We start from the raw sequence: 17,476 nt of genomic DNA, 5'->3' as shown, positions 1-17,476 counted from the left end.
CCCGTCACTAGCCCACCTCCCCAGGACAGCAGTGGCACTGGCATGTGGCCTCCTGTGGGGTGCTGTGCCCTACCCCCCAACCAGAGTTCCCAAGCACCACAGGCCTCAGCCCTTTCTGCCTCTTCCATGGGGTGGTGCTGAGCCTCACGGACAGTTCACCATCCTCGTGTACCCTGCTGACCCTTGGGGCAGCTCTTCCAACCCCCACCCATTTCGTAGCCCAGGAAAAACTGGAGACACCCTCCCACCCCCAGATTTCTTTCAGCTCATTTCTTTAATAAGGAGACACAGCTCATTACAAAATAACAATTTGACAAGAGATCAGACAACAAGAACAACAGAGTCCACATAAGGGGTGGAGAGCATTGCCAAGCAGGGGAAAGGGTTGGCCAGGGCTTGAGTGTCCTCCTCATGTAGACAAGAAGCTCCTGGTGGGGGCCACACAGTCCCTGGGTGACCTGGATCAGGACAGGCTAGGCTTTGCTCCTAACTTTGATGTTTTCTGGCCCCCGGGTTTTCAGAAAGCAGCAAATCAAGTCCTGAGGTGAGCAGGAGTCAGGGCAGAATGGTCAGGCTTCTCTGAGGGGAAAGCCTGCACCCCTGATTGATTACTGAGGAGGATGGAGGAGAAATTTCAGTGCTCCACATCCACCCCCACACACCTGGTCAGACTCCCTCCAGCCCAGCCTCAGTTCTGTTTGGAGAGGGGGAGGCCCTGCAGGGGGCGCTGATCCCAGCCAGCCCTGAAATGGTCCCCTCCACTCCTCAGACTGTGTGCCCCAGCATGGTGGTTTGTGAGGGCAGCGCCCACCTGGCTGGCTGTGACTTGTCTAGTGTGCCCACCCCGGTTCTCAAGTTCTCGCTCTTGCCTGAGGTGTCCAGGGGGCCATGAGAAGCCTGGGCTGCCGGCTCTGGACCACAGTTCCCCATACTGACCAGAGCCCTCAAAGGCCTCAGTGCCCTTTGCCCACCTCTCCATGATTTGGCACACCGCCTTGGGCTGCCCTGGAAGCAGATGTGAGGCACAGCCTGGTGCATACCTGTCCCCTGGCCCACCTTGCTCTGGGGCGGGATCCATCAGACTAGGATGGCAGGTCGGAGGGGCTTAACCCACTGTGCTGCCCAAGGTTTTCCTCCAAGGTTTTTCTCATGAGTCCCTGCTCCATTACCCTCTGGGGGCCTTGACAGGCACAGTAAGTAAATGCTAAGTAGGCCTGGTTCTGTCAGTCCCAAGGCTAAATGGGAACAGACTGAGCCACTGGCTAGCTGCTCCTGAAAACCCAGGGCTCCTCTCCAGAGCCCCCAAGTATGTATCCAAAACTGAGGAGCCCCTACCACTGCCCTGCCCACACCCAGGATGAGATGGAGTTGAGTCATCAGACTTAGGCCAAAAGAGCCAGCCAGGGTCATCTCCTAAGGCCCCACCAGAAGCCCTGGACACCATCTGTCCTCATAGCACCGGGCTAAGGGAGCAAAAGAGGGTCATGCCAAGTGGGCTTGTCACAGGTGTTCTGTGGGGAGCCAGCCAGAGGGACACAGGAGCTCCTGGGAGGAGCCGAGGGCAGTCTCCAGCAGGAAGAGGCCCCCTTTATGGCTTTTCAATTAGTTCAGACAGTGGGAAGGAGGGAATTACACCACACATACACAGGACACAGGAACAAGGGTTACAGATGCCAGACTGGACACACTGTGGTGTCCTGAAGGATGGCTTTGCAGACAGATGTGCAACAAATGCACCTTTGGGAACACAGGCTTCCAGCATCTCCCAACAGAGGCAGCCTCTGGGCCAGAAACTTCCATCCCCTGATGGTGCCCATTGCAGCATTCCTAGTGGGGGGGGGGGGTCAGACTAGGGACAGAGACGCCACACAACATAAACCAAAGGAACAGGCTCAACCAGTTCTGTAAAATGGGCTTGGGGTTGGGAACTCAAGGAGACTCCCAGCATTGCCATGCGGCTATTTACAGAAAGGTATACACATGCATCTTGATTAAACAAGACTTCTGTTCATATGTTTATAGATAACTATCTTTTATATAGAACTAAACGCACATGGAAGGGGTCAGGTGAGGCTCAAATGGCTTCAGAAGGTTCTTGTTTTGTTGTCAATTGAAAAATAAAGTATATTCATGTATCTTCAAGTCACAGTGTCCCCTTCTCAGTATTGCATTTTGAAAAGCCAGATCTATGGTGACCAATCTCTGGCCCCCTGGGACCAAGAGGGCGAGGGGGAGCGTGGTCGGAGGGTAGAGTTGCCAGACACAACACAGGCTGCTGGCCAGGTTAAATCTGAATTTCAGATAAATGATGAATCACTTTTTAGTACATTATGCCCCAAGTATTTCCTAGGACACACTTGTACTTAAAAGCTATTATCTGAAATTCAAATTTAACTGCACATCTTGTACTTTTATTTGCCAAATCTAGCAACCTGGTGGGCTCTGGACCATCAGGATCAGGACTTGGGACTCCTCCCCACCTTCCACCACCCGTGGCTCTGAAGCCTCCGATCATCTGGAGGTGGGAAAGGGGAAAGAACAGAGAAGGGGCAGACCAGAGGCAATGAGGGCATCTCCTGGCTCAGTCTAACTTGAAGGGATGGACGCCCTCAGGGACGGGTCTAGAAAGATCAAGTAAGGCCCAGCCAAAGATTTAGCATAGGAAGTTAAACAAGGGATTTCTCCCTTCCTGACCCTGAAAAGGTGCTCCCACTGCTGTCACCCATCTCTTTCCTGGGCACAGGTTTACAAGAGAGCTAGTTTTACCCACAGAGACTCAAGATCCATACGGGAAGAGAGAAACCCAGGATTTGAGACGGTGGCTTCGTCCCTGCTGTCCCGTCCTCCAGCCAGGAGGCTCCAGGGAAATTGTTCGCTCGTACCAAATCTCTGCTCACTGTCTCGTTCTGCCCACCCAGGCCTGGGCGTCCGCTTCCAAAGTTTACATAGCTGCCCACGGCTCTGGGAGAGTTACCATCCTTTCTGAATGCTTATCCAGGGAGAAAACGAAGCTTTTAGGCTTCCCCATGACTACCACCAACACCACCACCACCCTCCCATTTCTGGGTGGGATTAGGTTTAGGTTATCCTGGGCTCAGCCCCTCTATAAAAAACTTCTCTACGAAGTACTTTCCTCTCTCTGGAACAGACTTTGAGATGACAACTCACACCCCCAGAGCCATCTAGACTCCCTAACTCTTTCCTACTTGATGCTGACACTCCAGGGCCCAAACATCACAGAAGTAACCTGCACAGCTGTGAGCGTTTGGAGTGATGCTGTGGCTTGGGTTTCACCAGCCCTCAGGTGTAGTAAATTTATAAGCATCACTCTGTTCCCTGCAGCCTGTGGACCTAGCCAGGTGCCATCTGCTCAAGTAGCTCATGAGAACAAATCAGGACTTGGGGAAAGAACTGCTTGTGGCACCCACATGAGCGCCACACTGGTGCCCAGACTCAAAGTCTCAGTAACTTGCCTACCCCTTCAGGCTGCCCTCCAGAGGTGGACTCAGAGTAGTAAAACCCAGCTTCCATTTCAGGCCAAGGACACTCAAACCACCAGAGGGGCCTACCATTTCCTTCCCTTCTCTAGCAAGGGAGTGGCAAGTCTTGAGCTTTAGGAGAAGTAAATGAGGTTAATGGACACAGAAGAATCCTGCTGGTAGAAAGCGATTGATTAGAATAGGGTTAAATCATAAAGGTAGAGACTGACAGGAAGTTTCCATGAATAGGGTTTGTGGAATGTGGGTTAGGGGGAACCCTGAGAGAGCACCAAAATCCCACAGCCCTAGGGATGGAAGAGGAGTCCAGTGACACCTGATGTCCATGCTTGGACTCTGGTACTCTGCTGCCATCCCAGATTCTAAAGGCACTCCATTGGCCTACAACTCTCTACCATGACCACAACTCTGGTCCCAAGGATCAGAGCTTATATTTCTATTACAGTACTGTCTTCCTAGTAGATATGCAAACACAGGGTGTATAAAATACATGACTTCCCATATACCATGGGCAAGGAGGAGAAGGGTCAGTCTCTGAGGCAGAGGCCAGCCAAGACTTGCTTTCCAGTCTCTTTCTGGTAGAGGTGTTCCCTCACTCCCTACTTAAATAACAACAATAAAAGGGCAAAGCAAAATCTAATACCCTCCTCACTTCTTTAATAAAATTAAAAGACACTCTGTGGGATCTCTAAGCCTGATTCTTCCCCAAAACTATCATTCCATCTCAGGTGCCTACAGGAAGGTAAAGCTGTCCAGATGGGGCAGGACAGGAAGTGCTGCCATCTTTGCAGGGAATGTGATTCTCAGGCTTCCTGGGAAGCTGAGAGTCTTCTGTGGAAAGGAAATGGCAAGGGTCTGAGGGTTTAAGAGACAGAAGAGAAAGGCTAAGGGAAGGGAGGCAAAAAGGGTTGACCTCTGGCCATATGGGGACCTGACTCTCCTGCCCAGGCTAAAGGTTTGAAAGGGGACTCAAGTGCAAACTTGACTAACATATATATGGCTTTTTTAAAATCAATGCTGGGGATGAGATGAATGGGGAATGGTACAACAGCATGGGGAGAAACCCTGGCAAGGTTTCCTCCACTGCCCATCTTGGCATTTATAGAAAAAAGACTCCCTAATGAGTATTAAGCTGGGGCCTCCTCACAGCCCTCCATGAGCCACTCTAGCTACTTACAAGCCCTCTGATATGGCAGAGGGTTCAGAGAGCGAGGGATGGGAGTGAAAGGATCCCAGGGACCCCAGCCCAGAAACTCTCCATCATCTGTCCATCATTCTCCCCTTTTACCATCCCCTTCTTACCTGGACCTCAAGGAAACTAAGAACATTTAAGCTGTCTCTTACAGTTCTCTGGCTCTGTACAGATAACATGTCTTCAGACAAGTTGCTCCACTTAAAAGAGAAATTGAAGCAAAAGCACGATGGAGAAAAAAACACAAAGGAATTGCACTGCTTATATTCTGGAGAGGGAGACAGCATCTGTTTCCCAATGGATGGGGGAATGATGCAGGAGTTTTAATTTTGGTCTTTCAGGATAAAAAGACTTCTGCTTCTTCATAGGTTGATATTCATTGTCAGTAGAGTGAGATCCTGGAACTGACTGACAGTTCCTGTGAGAGTCTGAGCAATCTAGTGAGTAGTTCTTTTTCATGAATGGCCAGAAACTCCACTTCTGGAGAAGCTGTGACTGACAGGAGGAAGTCTATGACAGCATCAGGGGTTTGGTCCTAGTTCTGGACACATCCAGTCCCCTTATCTCACTGCCTCCCAAAGAGCCACCTACGAGGAATGTAGGAGCTTCTGGCATGTTGAGCCTTCTCCAGAGGCTGCTAGATCTCCTACAAATTGTGGGGTTCATCTCAAGGTCCCTGAAGAGATTTTCTTCCCACACAGATTCACTGTCCACGACTTAGAGACATACTCAAAGACAGACAGACATACACACACACACACACACACACACACACACACACACACACACGTGCGCACACACACACATACACACACCCATTGGCCACTGTGTTGCCTTCACTGGAAACAGGATGTGCCACCATTTTGTTGGTCCAAAACGTGCAAAAACAGAAGTGCTGTGGCTTTCTGTCAGCAGAGTGCCTCACTCAGGGTGAAACAAGTGAAGCACTGGAAGCGTGAGGGGGCAGCATGGCAGGGCATGCAGCGGGCAGATCCTAGGATGACGGACGGACAGAGCCAGGCTTCTCTTTTACCTCTTAGGGGACTCTCTCACACATCCATCAAAGGGAAAGTTGGTCTTTAAAAAGAGAAGAAAGAAAAACAAGTATACAACCAGAAACAAAAGGAAACCAAACAAAACCTCTAAGGTCGCATAACTGAGGTATTGATAGCTCTGGATCTTGTCAGTGTCCATGAAGGGCGCCGGGGCCGTCCCAGCTGTTGCCGCCTACTTGTTCTTGCCCAGAAGCGCGTCCACCTCCTCCTCGGGCTTGAGCGAGTGCCACTGAGCAATGGGCCTCCGGGGGTTGGCCAGCATGTCGGACCAGTGCCGCAGCTCTGTGCCTGTGGCATTGCTGCCCACAAAGATCTTGCCAATGGCTTCATTCTTACCCAGCTTGTCATAGTCCAGCACAGTGACCACCACCTGGACTTTCTGCAAAGAAAACGGGGAGGAGTTGGAAGGTGAAGCTATGTGATTTCATCACCAAATCTCTTCACTCCAACAAACTACACTTCAGATGGTTGGAAGGGAAGGCTTCCCAGGACCCTCTGCTTCTCTCTCTAGCTCCAGGGAAGCCTGGATGCACACAGAGGCAGAAGCCACAGCCTTTGAAGACCTGTTTCTACCATCAGGCACTTGCTGAGCACGTGCAACGTTAAGCACTTGTTAGGAGGCAGTGACGAGATGGATTTTTACCTCTAATGAGATGAGCAGACACATAATCACCAACTTGCAACACAAAGTGATAAAGGTTATTATGCTAGAGAGATAGGCATGAGGTCCTATGGAAATTCAGAGGGGTGACAGTCATGCTGGGCTCAAGCAGGGCAGGCTGCATACAGGAGGCAGCCTCTGAATGTCATGAAGGGTGAGGATTTCCCTCAGAGGAGAAAAGGGGGGGAAAGATTCCAGGAAAGAATCACGAGAATACATTTGGTGCCTGAAAAACACTGGACATGTAGAATCATGGAGCTGCGGCGTGAGAGACGACGAGGTGGGAAGCAAGGTCACCGGCCCGGGCTGGGGCCAGCTAAGGAGTGTGCATTTCACTCTGCAGACAGGCAGCCGGAAGCCTTTCAGAGGAGTGGGATAGATAACTTGGGAAGAAGACCACCAAGGTGGCAGGTTCCCTCGAGGAAGACTGAGCCTGAGGGCAGTAGGGAGACCAGGCCAGACACAGAGGACATAAACCAAGGGAGGGGTTTGGGAAGGCATTGAGAAGGGAGGATCGAGACTTAGCAACCAGTCTGATCTGTTGAGGGGACAATCAGTGCCCTTCTCCTTCCAACTCCAGGCGACTCAGACCACGCTTTAGGATAAAGCTTTCTAGGGAAGCCATCCCTCAACTGTTCACAGTCCTCTACCTAACGCTCAATGAAGCTGTCATCTCACCATGTCCACTCCCACTGTGACAACCCTCGGAGCCAGGACTGCATCTTCTACACGCTTGTGCTCCCAGGTCCTGGCAAGTGCCTGGCAAATGCTCAGGAAAGGGAAAGGATTGGGGGCTAAGATGATGTGCAGGTATGACTCGAGCTGCAGGGTAGAGGGTGGAGCTATTCACTAAAACACAATTCAGATGAAGCAGGTCTGGCTGTGAATGGAGAGAGAGGTTTTAGGCCCCCGGTCTGGACATGTTGGATTTGAGATGCTTGGGCAGCATGTTTGCTGTCTGCCTCGAGCTCTCCTTCAGGGAGACTCCTCCTGGAAGCCCATTCCTGCGGAGCTGCCCGATGTTCCCTTGATGGGTTCCATGCATGACCCCACAGGTACCTCTAACTCTGAGCACTCCCTTGGCACTCTGGTCCTTCAGTCTCCAGAGGGGAGAAGTGGATGGACTAGCTCACTACAAAGGAGAGTCTGAGACCTCACAGAACCAGAACTGGAACCAGCCCACTGCAAGGCTCCGGCCGCATCTCCCTGCAGTCCCACGGAGTGGGGCCTCTTGCCCTCCTCTATCCCAGCCATGTGCAAAGTGGAGAAAACAACAGACCAACATCATTTCTGACATTCACAGAATTTTCTGGAGGGAGGGAGGATCAGGATGGAAAAAGAGCAGAGAAGGCAGGAAGGGTCAGCATGGAGGAGAGGCATCTGTGGGAGCGGGGCTGGGAGCAGTGGAGCAGGAATGGCTGTGGCAGGCCGTGGTCAGGGGAAGATGGAGGAGGCATGGCCTTTCCTCCCCAGTCACTTCTAACTATAGGTTAGTGTCACAAACTCCCATGTGCGTGGCCATGTACTTCAAAATCCTTTAAGACTATTGTGCAGAAGGTTTTGGAATTAGTGCATATTCATCTCATCAGAAAGGGGAACCCTTCAGAAGATGCTCCAGGGAGGGAGGCCCCCACAGCACTCTTGCACCCAAGCCTTCCCGAAGCTGTCCTGTGGTCCTGCCGAGTTTCCTGTCCCTCCCCACCTCCCACCAGGATGGGGACTCTTTTGCTCCCCTCTCTCCCAACTCAGTTCCACACCTAAGACCCAGAAGACTTGAGCACCTGAATCTGCTCGAAAGGGATCTCGAAGCTGAAGGACTCGTTGAAATAGGGGTTCAGGGTCTTTTTTTTCACTGTCGTCTTCTTCTTCTTGAGCCTCTTCCCATTCTGCATCAGATGGATCTTCACGTAGGGGTCTGTGGAGACAGAGTGCCAGGCCAAGGCTCCTGAGCACTTACCTCGCCCCAGAGCAGCCGACCTATCCCTAGCCTCCAAGGGACAGGGTCTTCACCTGCTGAGAGCAGTCCCCACAAAGCCCCAAGGCACTGGAAAGGAAATCCAAAGGGCACAGAAGAGTTGTTCAGCTCAAGGACTGCAAAATGTTTCACCTCAGGGACAACTCTGACCTATTGGTTGTGGATCCTGAGAGGATCCTGCCAGGGCAGTTTGTGGATCTAGGTGAGGCCTTGGAAGAGTGTGGGGACTGACTGGTGACAATGGACTAGGCAGGGCACACCTCTGTCCAGTGCTCACCCTGGCCTAATATAAGCCTCTTTGCAAAGAAGAGAAGTGATTTACACAAGGCCACAAACTGGATCGATGACAGAGCCAGTGCCGATTCCCAGGGCTGGTTCCCTGAGAAAGCACCCTGGAGGCAGAGGCTTCGCCAGCACCTGTGCCATGGACCAGCTGTCTGTACCACTAGGTAAATCTAAAACTCAGAGCAGCACACACGCAGAGCCGCTTCCCAGGGCACAGCCAGCAGAACCTACAGCCTCTCCTGAAATGGCCCAGATGGTGGCTGTGACGGCAGAGAGAAACACTTAGGCTAAGCCCTGCCCACTTCCTGCCCTTCCTCAGAAGTAAAATTCTGAGACACCGCCATTGGGTGATGAAGTGTCACTGATCCTCCCCTTCACAGGCCACAGGACAAGGCTGGGGGTACTCAGGTTGGGGGTAGGGGCTCCTTGGAGTAAGGGGGGTGGGAAGGTCTCTCCAGCTCCCCTGGTCTGAGGGGAGACATCAGTTCCCAGAGTAGGGCTGTTTTCCTCATCAGTGGGCCACGCAAACTCCAGGGGTGCGGAGTCGTGACTGGCTCGCTGGTGCCACCCAATGGCAGCCACAAGCACTGCGTGTACCTGAAAGGCCGCCTACGTCCATCTTCTTGAGGTTCTTGGCCTCCAAGATGCAGACAGTGAGCTTCCCGGCCGTGGGCACGTAGCGCAGGGAAGTGCAGATGTCGCCCAGCTTTTCTGGCTGTCCGGGGGAAAGGGGGCTCAGGTCATCTCAGTCACACACTCCCGCTAGTGTGACTGGCCAGGTCTTGCCAGTCTGGTTCGCAGCGCTGTCCCCTTCAGCGCCTGACCTAAGGGCTTTTGCTGTAGTTCATGGCCGCAGCTGGGAGAGGCTGGCCATGTTCAGGCCTTTGCCCAGCCCAGGTGAGGTGGGCAGGACACGAACTGGGAGGAGCCAAGTGTAATTTCCCAAGGGCCCGGGGAGACCAAGAATATCGGAAGCTTCTGGCCCCTGCCATCTCTCCACAGCCTCAATCCACTTGCAGATTTCTAGTTTTCAAAGCACTTCACCCCCTATTCTTTTGTTGATGTCACTGTCACTCTTTCATGTAAAGAAGGCAAGGGTTCTTACCCATGAGGAACTGAGGCACCCAGAGGGACACAGGATGGGATTCAGCACTCCTGACTCCTAAGGTCTCTGCCCACACCAGGGTCTCAGACCTGGGCACTGACTGCCTCACACCATCCTCCTCCCGGTGCTGCCTGGCTCCTGGACACAGCGAAAGCTGCAGGGTCCAGAAGGATGCCCTGTGCGTCTCTCCTCAGCCCTGCACCACTGCCTAGTAGCACTCTAGGCAGCACCACAGCCTTATCCCAGACAGAACCAGAGCTTGAAAAACAGAGTGGCTAAAGTGAAGTTCTCAATACACAGCAGGCACTTGGAAATATCTGATGAGTAAATGCCCACTGTAGCAATCACCAGGACAACCCTCCATGCTGAGACTCTTTTAGAACTAATGTGAACTTCCATGTGGATAAACTGAGGCACAGAGTCAGGAGTCACTGACCCTAGACACTGGAACATTTTGGGTAACAACGGGATTCTGATTTAGTTGACTGCCTACTCCACACCATCTCTACATGGACAGTTCATCCTCATCTGTAAAGAGTCTAAGAGTTTAAGCCACTTGCCCAGGGTCAAGAGCTCAGTGGCGTGGAGCTGAAACCCTAACCTGGGAGGCCTGGCTCTAATGCCTGCCTTCTCCATGAGGCTCAGGAGGGTCCAGGCAAGCAGCAATGCACCCCATTCTTCTGGCTTAGACTTCAACCTGCTCTCACCTCCTCCTTTTCCCCGCCTTGCAAGTCTCTCCACTCCTCGATAGGCTGGCCAAGGTCCACAGTGTTCATGGGCACCTTCACCTCCCCGATGATGTCATGTTTGGAGAAGCGGTCAAAGTCATAGATGGCCATCACCAGAGTTTTGCCCCCTAGCTCCTGGTATGGCACCTGCAGGGTACAGAGAGATCAGAAGGAGGGGAACGGCTGGTGCACCTCCAGGGAACGCTGTGTGCAAGCTGCTGGCCTAGGCCGGCCCACAGGACTCCTAGTGGATCCTTAGAGACAAATGAAAGACCCAGCAGGGCTTCCAGTGGGCAGAGAGTGAGCAAAGGATGGGAGGGGTTCCACCCTCCACAGAGGTCAGCAGTGACCTTCAGGGAGGCTGTGTTCAGCCTGTCACTGGTCCACACTGAGTTGGGTCGGGGAAAGACCTGAAGAACTCAAGGACGAGGCAGAGGCTGGAGCACCTCCAACCTCATCACCTTGAAAGTGAAGGTCTCATTGAAGGCAGGGTTCAGGGTCTTCCGATGAACTTTGGTCTCGTATTTCTTCTTCTTGTCTGGGAGGAGGAAGACTTTGACGTAAGGGTCTGAGGTGCCCCCCATATCCAGGGCAGGTAGCTCAGCAGCCTGTAGGACACCCACGGTGAGCTGCGGAGAGAAGGATGGAGGGAAGGGGCTGAGTCTCCCCACTGCTCCAACACCTGAGCTGGCCAGGGACCCAGACTCCTCCAAGGCCTCCCCAGAGGTGACAGCTGGAGGGTGGGGCAGGGTGCTGACCAGGGCAAGGCTGGCCTGCATCTCCTGCACCCAGGAATGTGCAGTGATATTGGGGAGCCTGAAGTTAAGCAAGCAACTGATTTGCACAAGCTTAGTGGGCAGCTTACCCCAGAGTGAACCCGGCACCTTGCCCAGTGTGGGCTGGTGCCACCCAGGTCAGTGTCCAGACAGATACACCCCCTCCATGGGAAGCAGCAACACCCACACACAGTGACTGTCTTCCACCCCGCTGTTCCCCCAGCCCAGCTCCCCACACCTGATTAGCCTGGAAGTCATAGTCCAGGGAGAACTGTAGTTTTCCCAGGTTCTCCGGCTCTTTCTCCTCTTCCCCTTCCCCTTCTCCCTCAGTCAGGCCTGTCTCTGCGTCGTCATCATCCTGATGGAGCTTGGAGGAGGAAGGGAAAAGAGGTCAAATGGGATCAGGAGTGGCCAGCTTAGCCCCAGGGCAGCAGGAAGCCCTCTCCTCTATGCCCGACCCTGACTCAGAGCCCCACAGCCCATTGGGACCCCGGGGAGCCCGCCACCCTGCATGTGGAAGTCAGGGCTCCAGATCTGGGGTGCCTCTCTCCCCTGCACAGGGACAGCACTATGCAGCACGGTACCCTGCAGTGCCTTGAAGTAGAGGACTCGCCCCCCAAAGCCAGTCTCCACCCAAGCCTCCCCATCCTGGGCAAGACATACCGGAAGCACAGTCCAGACAAACAGAGGCAAGTCCACGGAGATAGAAAGAGAAGAAGGCAATATAAGAAAAAGTCCCGCAGCTCACACCAGTCTCTGAAGTCACAGCCACTCGGGGAGCCCAGGCTGGGCCAAAGGTAGCTCACTCTCGGCCCCCCCCCCACACACACACATACACCACAGGCTCCTTCTGGGGCCATGCACATGCTTGCACATGCACATATGCCACGAAAGCTCTCGAAGGCCACCTGACCCTGGCCAAGATGAGACCAGCCCCTTCCGCCTCCATACTGAACCTTTGAAATTTCTTAGAATCAATCCCCAAACAGACATGGGGCTGTGAAGCACCCAGGGCTTCTGTGAACTTAAAGGAAGACCTCTGGTATATTAAAGGACCCTTCTAAGGCTGGGGCTGGGGCTCAGTGGTAGATTGCCTGATTAACATGTGCAAGGTCCTGGGTTCAATCCTCAGCACTACCAAAAAAGAAAAAAGCGAAGGGTCTTTCTAGGATGACCAACACCAAAAACACCTGTCCCTAAGGTTAGAATACCAGGCGTGGTGATTCCACACGGGCCCCCTCAAAGCTGCCTTGCCCAGCTCCCCGCACCCACCAGTTGCTTCCAAGTAGGCATCCTTTGTCTCTCAGCCTCTTCTGCCAGGAGAGCACAGGCTCCCCCAGTGGTGGCTTCTTGGTGGTGACAGTGGGCCATCTGTCAGCATTTTGTTCCAATGGCCTCCTTGGGGATTAACATACTATTCCCTCCCTTGTTTTCCAAGGATGAGCCATGTGAGCAAGTCCCCTTCCCAGAGCTGCTGAGCAGGGAGCGCTAGACTTGAGGGGCGGAGGACAGGGACTTGTGGGCTTTGGAGGAGGAGCCAGGCAGGCTGTGGGAGCCCAGAAGCCTTGGCTTTGCCTTTGGGCCTCGGAGGGCTGGCCTGGCCTGGGTTCCCCTTCCCGCGCGCCTACCTGACCGCCCTTCATGTCCTTCATATTCATGGCGTTCTTCATGCCCTTCCCCTTCTCTTTCTTGTTCTTCTTCTTCTTGCAGCAGCACTTCTTGCAGATGCAGAAGCAGCAGGTGAGGAGCAGCAGGCCAGCAACCACGGCAATGGCGATCAGAGCCCAGGGTGGCACTACCCGCAGAAGGGGGCACCTGAGTTAGCACGCCACGCCGCCGGCCTGAGCCCGCGTGCTGGCCAACACAGGCCAGGCCGGGACTCCCCACGATGCCCTCACTCCCTACAGCTCTACCCACGCCTTCCTGCGGGGTGGGTGCATTTACTTCAGGTGCCTTTCACTAGTGCCCTGCGCTCACCTTCGCCTCTGCTCTTGGGGCTGCGGAGGGAGAGCAGGCAGAGTTTTAGGTGGAATCCACGGAGTTTAGTTTGAATTGGAGAATGAGCTTGTTCTCCAGAGGCTGGTGAGTGCTTATCACACCTATGGTCCCAGGAGCCCCTCTGTGCCACCTCTGATGCCCAGGGATGAGATGAGAGGGCTGACTCAAGACAAAAAGGCTCCTGCCCTTCATACTCTGGGTGAAGAAGCCAGGACTGTTTTCCGTGTAGCTCAGGTGTGTGGGGGCTGGGCTGGGCGGGGCGGGGCTGCTCTCCGTGGTCCTGAAGCAGCCGCTCCTCACCCCCACAACCCTGACGTCTCCTACTCAGCAGCCTTTGCCAGCAATTCAGAAGGCAGCAGAAACTTCTATTTTTCATATTCCAAAATAAGCTAGTTGCAAAATGTAACCTGAAGGCTGAATAGTGATTTCTATTTCATTATTTTTTAATCTTTGGACAGTTGTTTAAATTGTAAGGAATTTTCCCCCTTCGAGGTTGGTGCCATAACCCCACCAAGTCCCCTCATCCTGTCCAGTCTCCCCACCCCCCTATTCCTCAAGGGGCTCCCCCAAAGAATCCAAAGGTCCCCAAAGGTCCAGGCTGAGACCTAAGCTTTCCAAAAGAGCCCAGCCCAGCCGTGCCTGCACCTTGCCCTGCCCACAGGCCACTCACAGGGGATCTTGTTGATCTCATTGAAGAACTTGTCCTTGAGCTTGGCAAACATGTCCTCCGGACTCTCCCCAGCCCCGCCGCTCTCCGTGGAGTTGGTGCTCTCTGCAGGGCCAATCGTCATGGTGGTGGTGGTGGTGGCAGGAGCCACAATGGGCTCCTGAGTCCTCTTGAAGATGTTCCTCATAGTGGCAGCAGGGATGGCTGAGTAGGAGCAGGAAACAGGGCAAGGTGAATATCCCAGAGGTCGCAATGCAGAACATGCACCCAGAGGCCAAGGAAAAGCTGTTTCAAAAGTTAGAGACAATACTGCTTCCTTACAGTTCGGATGTGTTCTGCTTAATGTCAGCAACTGTGGAAAACAGTAACAGTCATCAGCACATTAAGAAATCTGTCTTCAAAGGCTGAAGGAAGTGTTTTCCATGCATGATCCCATTTCATCCAAATGTCATATGAGATATGATAGTGTCCCCACTGACCAGATGGAAACAGGCTCAGAGAGGCTGGGCAGCTTTCCCAAAGTCACCCAGCTGGAAGATGGGGAACTGGCTTGAATGAGTCTGCCTGACTCCAAAGCCCACAGATCCCATGGTTTCCTGTATGCATTTAAATTTAACCTCACAGTGCCCCAGGAGGAGCCAGGCCATGCCTGAGGTCTCCCTCCTCCACAGCATGTTCCTGTCTACCATCTTGGTGTCTCAGATGCTCCCATTCCCAGGGTCACAGCTCCAGTTCCCCCCTCCAGGGCTTCCTCCCCAGCACTGGCTCTGGGGCTCTTCTAACCTCAGCTCCCTGGAAATGGCACCCAGATCCACAACTCAAACCCTACATCCTTTCCACAGCTGCTGCCAGTTGACCTTCCTCCTGCAAGGAAGGGGAATTCACCAAGGAGAAAAGTAATTCAAACTGTATGTGGTGGTGCACAGCCTTTGTTCCTGCACTTGGGAGGCTAAGGCATGAGGATCACTGTGAATTCGAAGCCAGCCTAGCTGCATAGTGAACTCAAGGCCACGGAGTCTGAATTACACAGTGAGACCTGGCTCAATAATAATAAATAAATAGGCTGTGGCTTTAGCTCAGCAGTACAAGCACCTGCCTGGCAAATGCAAGGTCATGGCTTTGATCTCTGGTACCACAAACAAACAAACAAACAAAGGTAATTCAAGATCCCTGCAGAAAAATTGAGGAGGAAGATACAAAGGCAGAGAGCATAGTTCAAAGAGCTCTTAAGCCCCCACCATTCTGCCATCCTGAGAACTAAGGTTAGCCTTTGGCATAGTTTACGCCAGGTATTTCTCCTATGGCTTACATGCTGAGATTATACTATGCATAGTATGATATTCTCTTTTATTAAAACCAGAATTTTTAGCCTAAACATTTTCCTTTATGATTAAATTTCTGGGGCTACGGATTTAGCTCAGTGCATAAGTGCCTGCTGATAAGCACAGTTGTTAGTTCGATCCCCAGTACCGATTTTAAAAGTCTCTTAAGTTTTTATGTATGATTAAATTTTATTTTTTATCTTTTTGAGACAGGATCTATTATGCAGTTCAGGCTGGCCTTGAGCTCACTTTGTACTCAGGCTTGTCTCAAATTCACAACAATCCCCCCACCTCAGCCTCCCAAGTGCTGGGATTACAGGTATGCACCACCATGCACAGTTTAAGCTTTAATCTTAAAAAGCTAACAATATTACCACAAACAATATTACCATAATTTGTTTAGTCCATCATTAACAGTTAGGCATTTTAATACTTTCCAACTTTTTACTAGTAAAAAGTTTGTGACTACTACACAGCTAGGGATGCAGCTCAGTGTGGAGTGCCCGCCCAGCACGTATGAAACCCCAGTGCCACCCCTCTGGCCTACACATACACATGCATGTGCACGTGACAGTGAGCATAACTTGGCTCAAACTCTGCCCCAACCCCAACCTCATGCTTTCCCCACACTATTTCTGCTTCCCAGAGTAGGGCCAGTCCTCTAAGTCCCATCAGGGCAGGGGCTATGCCTGCATCAGCCTCCTGCATGCCAGGCACACGGAAGGGCACAGGGGGTATGTGCTGGGTGCAGCGCCCTGGGGATCTACAAGTAGACACACAGAAGCATTCTGGGTCATGAGGAGCTACAAATACTTAATGGGAGGCTGAGGCAAGAAGATCACAAGTTTGAACCCATCCTGGGCAACTTAGTGACAGATCCTGTCTCAGAGGTTTTTTTTGTTTGTTTGTTTGTTTTTTTTTTTTAAGGCTAAGGATATAGCTTAGTGTAAAGGCTCCAGGTTCAATTCTCAGTACCACAAAATAATAAAAATTAAAGACTGAAATAGGACAGAGCAGGATGCACACAGCATAGGAATCATAAAGGGCAAACGTGGGCATTTTCTTTTGCACACGGAGGAGGAGTGAGCTGTGCGCTGCACTGCGCTCCTGGGCAAGACTCAGGAGCTCCGGAGCTCTGTGCTTCCGCGAGGAGCCCGCTAAGCCTGGGCAGGGACACTGGACCCGCGTGACCTAGCGAGCACTCCCTCCGCTCTCCCTCTGAGCTGCGTTCACAGCTTCAGCCCCAGTGTGTCTTTAAATAGCGCACAAAGACCCCTGGATCTGCTCCAGGACTGACGGACACCTCCTCCGGTTCTTTAAGAGCCACAGTTGGCCACTCAATCGGAGCAAGACAAGCGTCTGGTCTTCACCTTTTCGTCCCCCCTCACCCCATGCCATCCAGGATACCCTGGCCTTCAAAACAATAACAGCTTTATTGGCCTGCAATTCATCAACCACATCACCCGTGTAATTTACTCACCTCCTGTGCAGAGTTGTGGGAGTTTAGTACTTTATAGTTGTTCAACTATTACCACAATCATTAGGTCATTTCTCCACTATCCTAATTAGCAGTTGCTCTCCATCCCTAACCTCCTCCCAGCCCTAGCAACCACTAATCTACTTTCTGTCTGCATAGATTTGCTTATGCAAAACACTTCATTTAAACTGATTCATAAAATATGCTGGTCTTTGGGACTGGCTTCTTTTTAGTATGATCTTTCCAGGTTTGGTCATGTTGTAACATGTATCAATTCATTTCTTTTTTATTGCCAAATAGTATTTCATTGTAGAAATATCAATTTTTATATATTTGGGTTATTTTCATTTGGGGGCTATTATGATAAATATTACTATGAATAGCCATGCATAAGTTTTAGTGTGGGTCTATGTTTTCATTTCATTTAGGTATGAAATTTCTGGGTCATATGGTAACTGTGTTTGGTATTTCAAGGAACCACCAAACTATTTTCCCAAGATGGCTGCCTGAATTTATATCCCAGCAGCCATGCATGAGGCTTCCAAATTCCCTGTATCCTGGACCATATCTGTTCATATATGCCTCCCGGTTTATAGCTTTCCTGGTAAGAGATGAAGCAGTATCTCACTGGGGGTTTGATTTATATTTCCCTAATGACTAATGATACTGAGTGTCTTTTTACGTGCTATTTGATTGTTTTCTTTGGAGAAATGCCCATTCAATTCCTTTGCCAAATTT

At 51.9% G+C, this 17,476-nt stretch overlaps 1 protein-coding gene across 5 annotated transcripts in view; it reads right to left on the bottom strand.

Annotated features, from left to right (window-relative positions):
- Nucleotides 1-255: 255 nt before the first annotated feature.
- Nucleotides 256-17,476, bottom strand: part of Syt2 (synaptotagmin 2) — a 101,130-nt gene continuing 83,909 nt past the window's right edge. For all 5 annotated transcript variants that reach the window (XM_023567144.2, XM_063240128.1, XM_063240125.1 and 2 more), the window contains 8 exons: nucleotides 13,943-14,143; nucleotides 12,903-13,069; nucleotides 11,513-11,632; nucleotides 10,960-11,127; nucleotides 10,478-10,645; nucleotides 9,263-9,380; nucleotides 8,187-8,320; nucleotides 256-6,123 (listed from right to left, as the gene is read on the bottom strand). In XM_023567144.2, coding sequence (XP_023422912.1) covers nucleotides 5,917-6,123; nucleotides 8,187-8,320; nucleotides 9,263-9,380; nucleotides 10,478-10,645; nucleotides 10,960-11,127; nucleotides 11,513-11,632; nucleotides 12,903-13,069; nucleotides 13,943-14,126 — 1,266 coding nt within the window. In that variant the 5' untranslated portion in view covers nucleotides 14,127-14,143 and the 3' untranslated portion in view covers nucleotides 256-5,916. The remainder of the gene's footprint in view (nucleotides 6,124-8,186; nucleotides 8,321-9,262; nucleotides 9,381-10,477; nucleotides 10,646-10,959; nucleotides 11,128-11,512; nucleotides 11,633-12,902; nucleotides 13,070-13,942; nucleotides 14,144-17,476) is intronic.

This window comes from Cavia porcellus, unplaced genomic scaffold, assembly GCF_034190915.1.
Source record: "Cavia porcellus strain 051 isolate PalLab524CR breed Dunkin Hartley unplaced genomic scaffold, mCavPor4.1 scaffold_29, whole genome shotgun sequence".
Lineage (NCBI taxonomy): Eukaryota > Metazoa > Chordata > Mammalia > Rodentia > Caviidae > Cavia > Cavia porcellus.
Note: the sequence above shows the minus strand (reverse complement) of the source record. Positions and strands in the feature narration are given on the sequence as shown.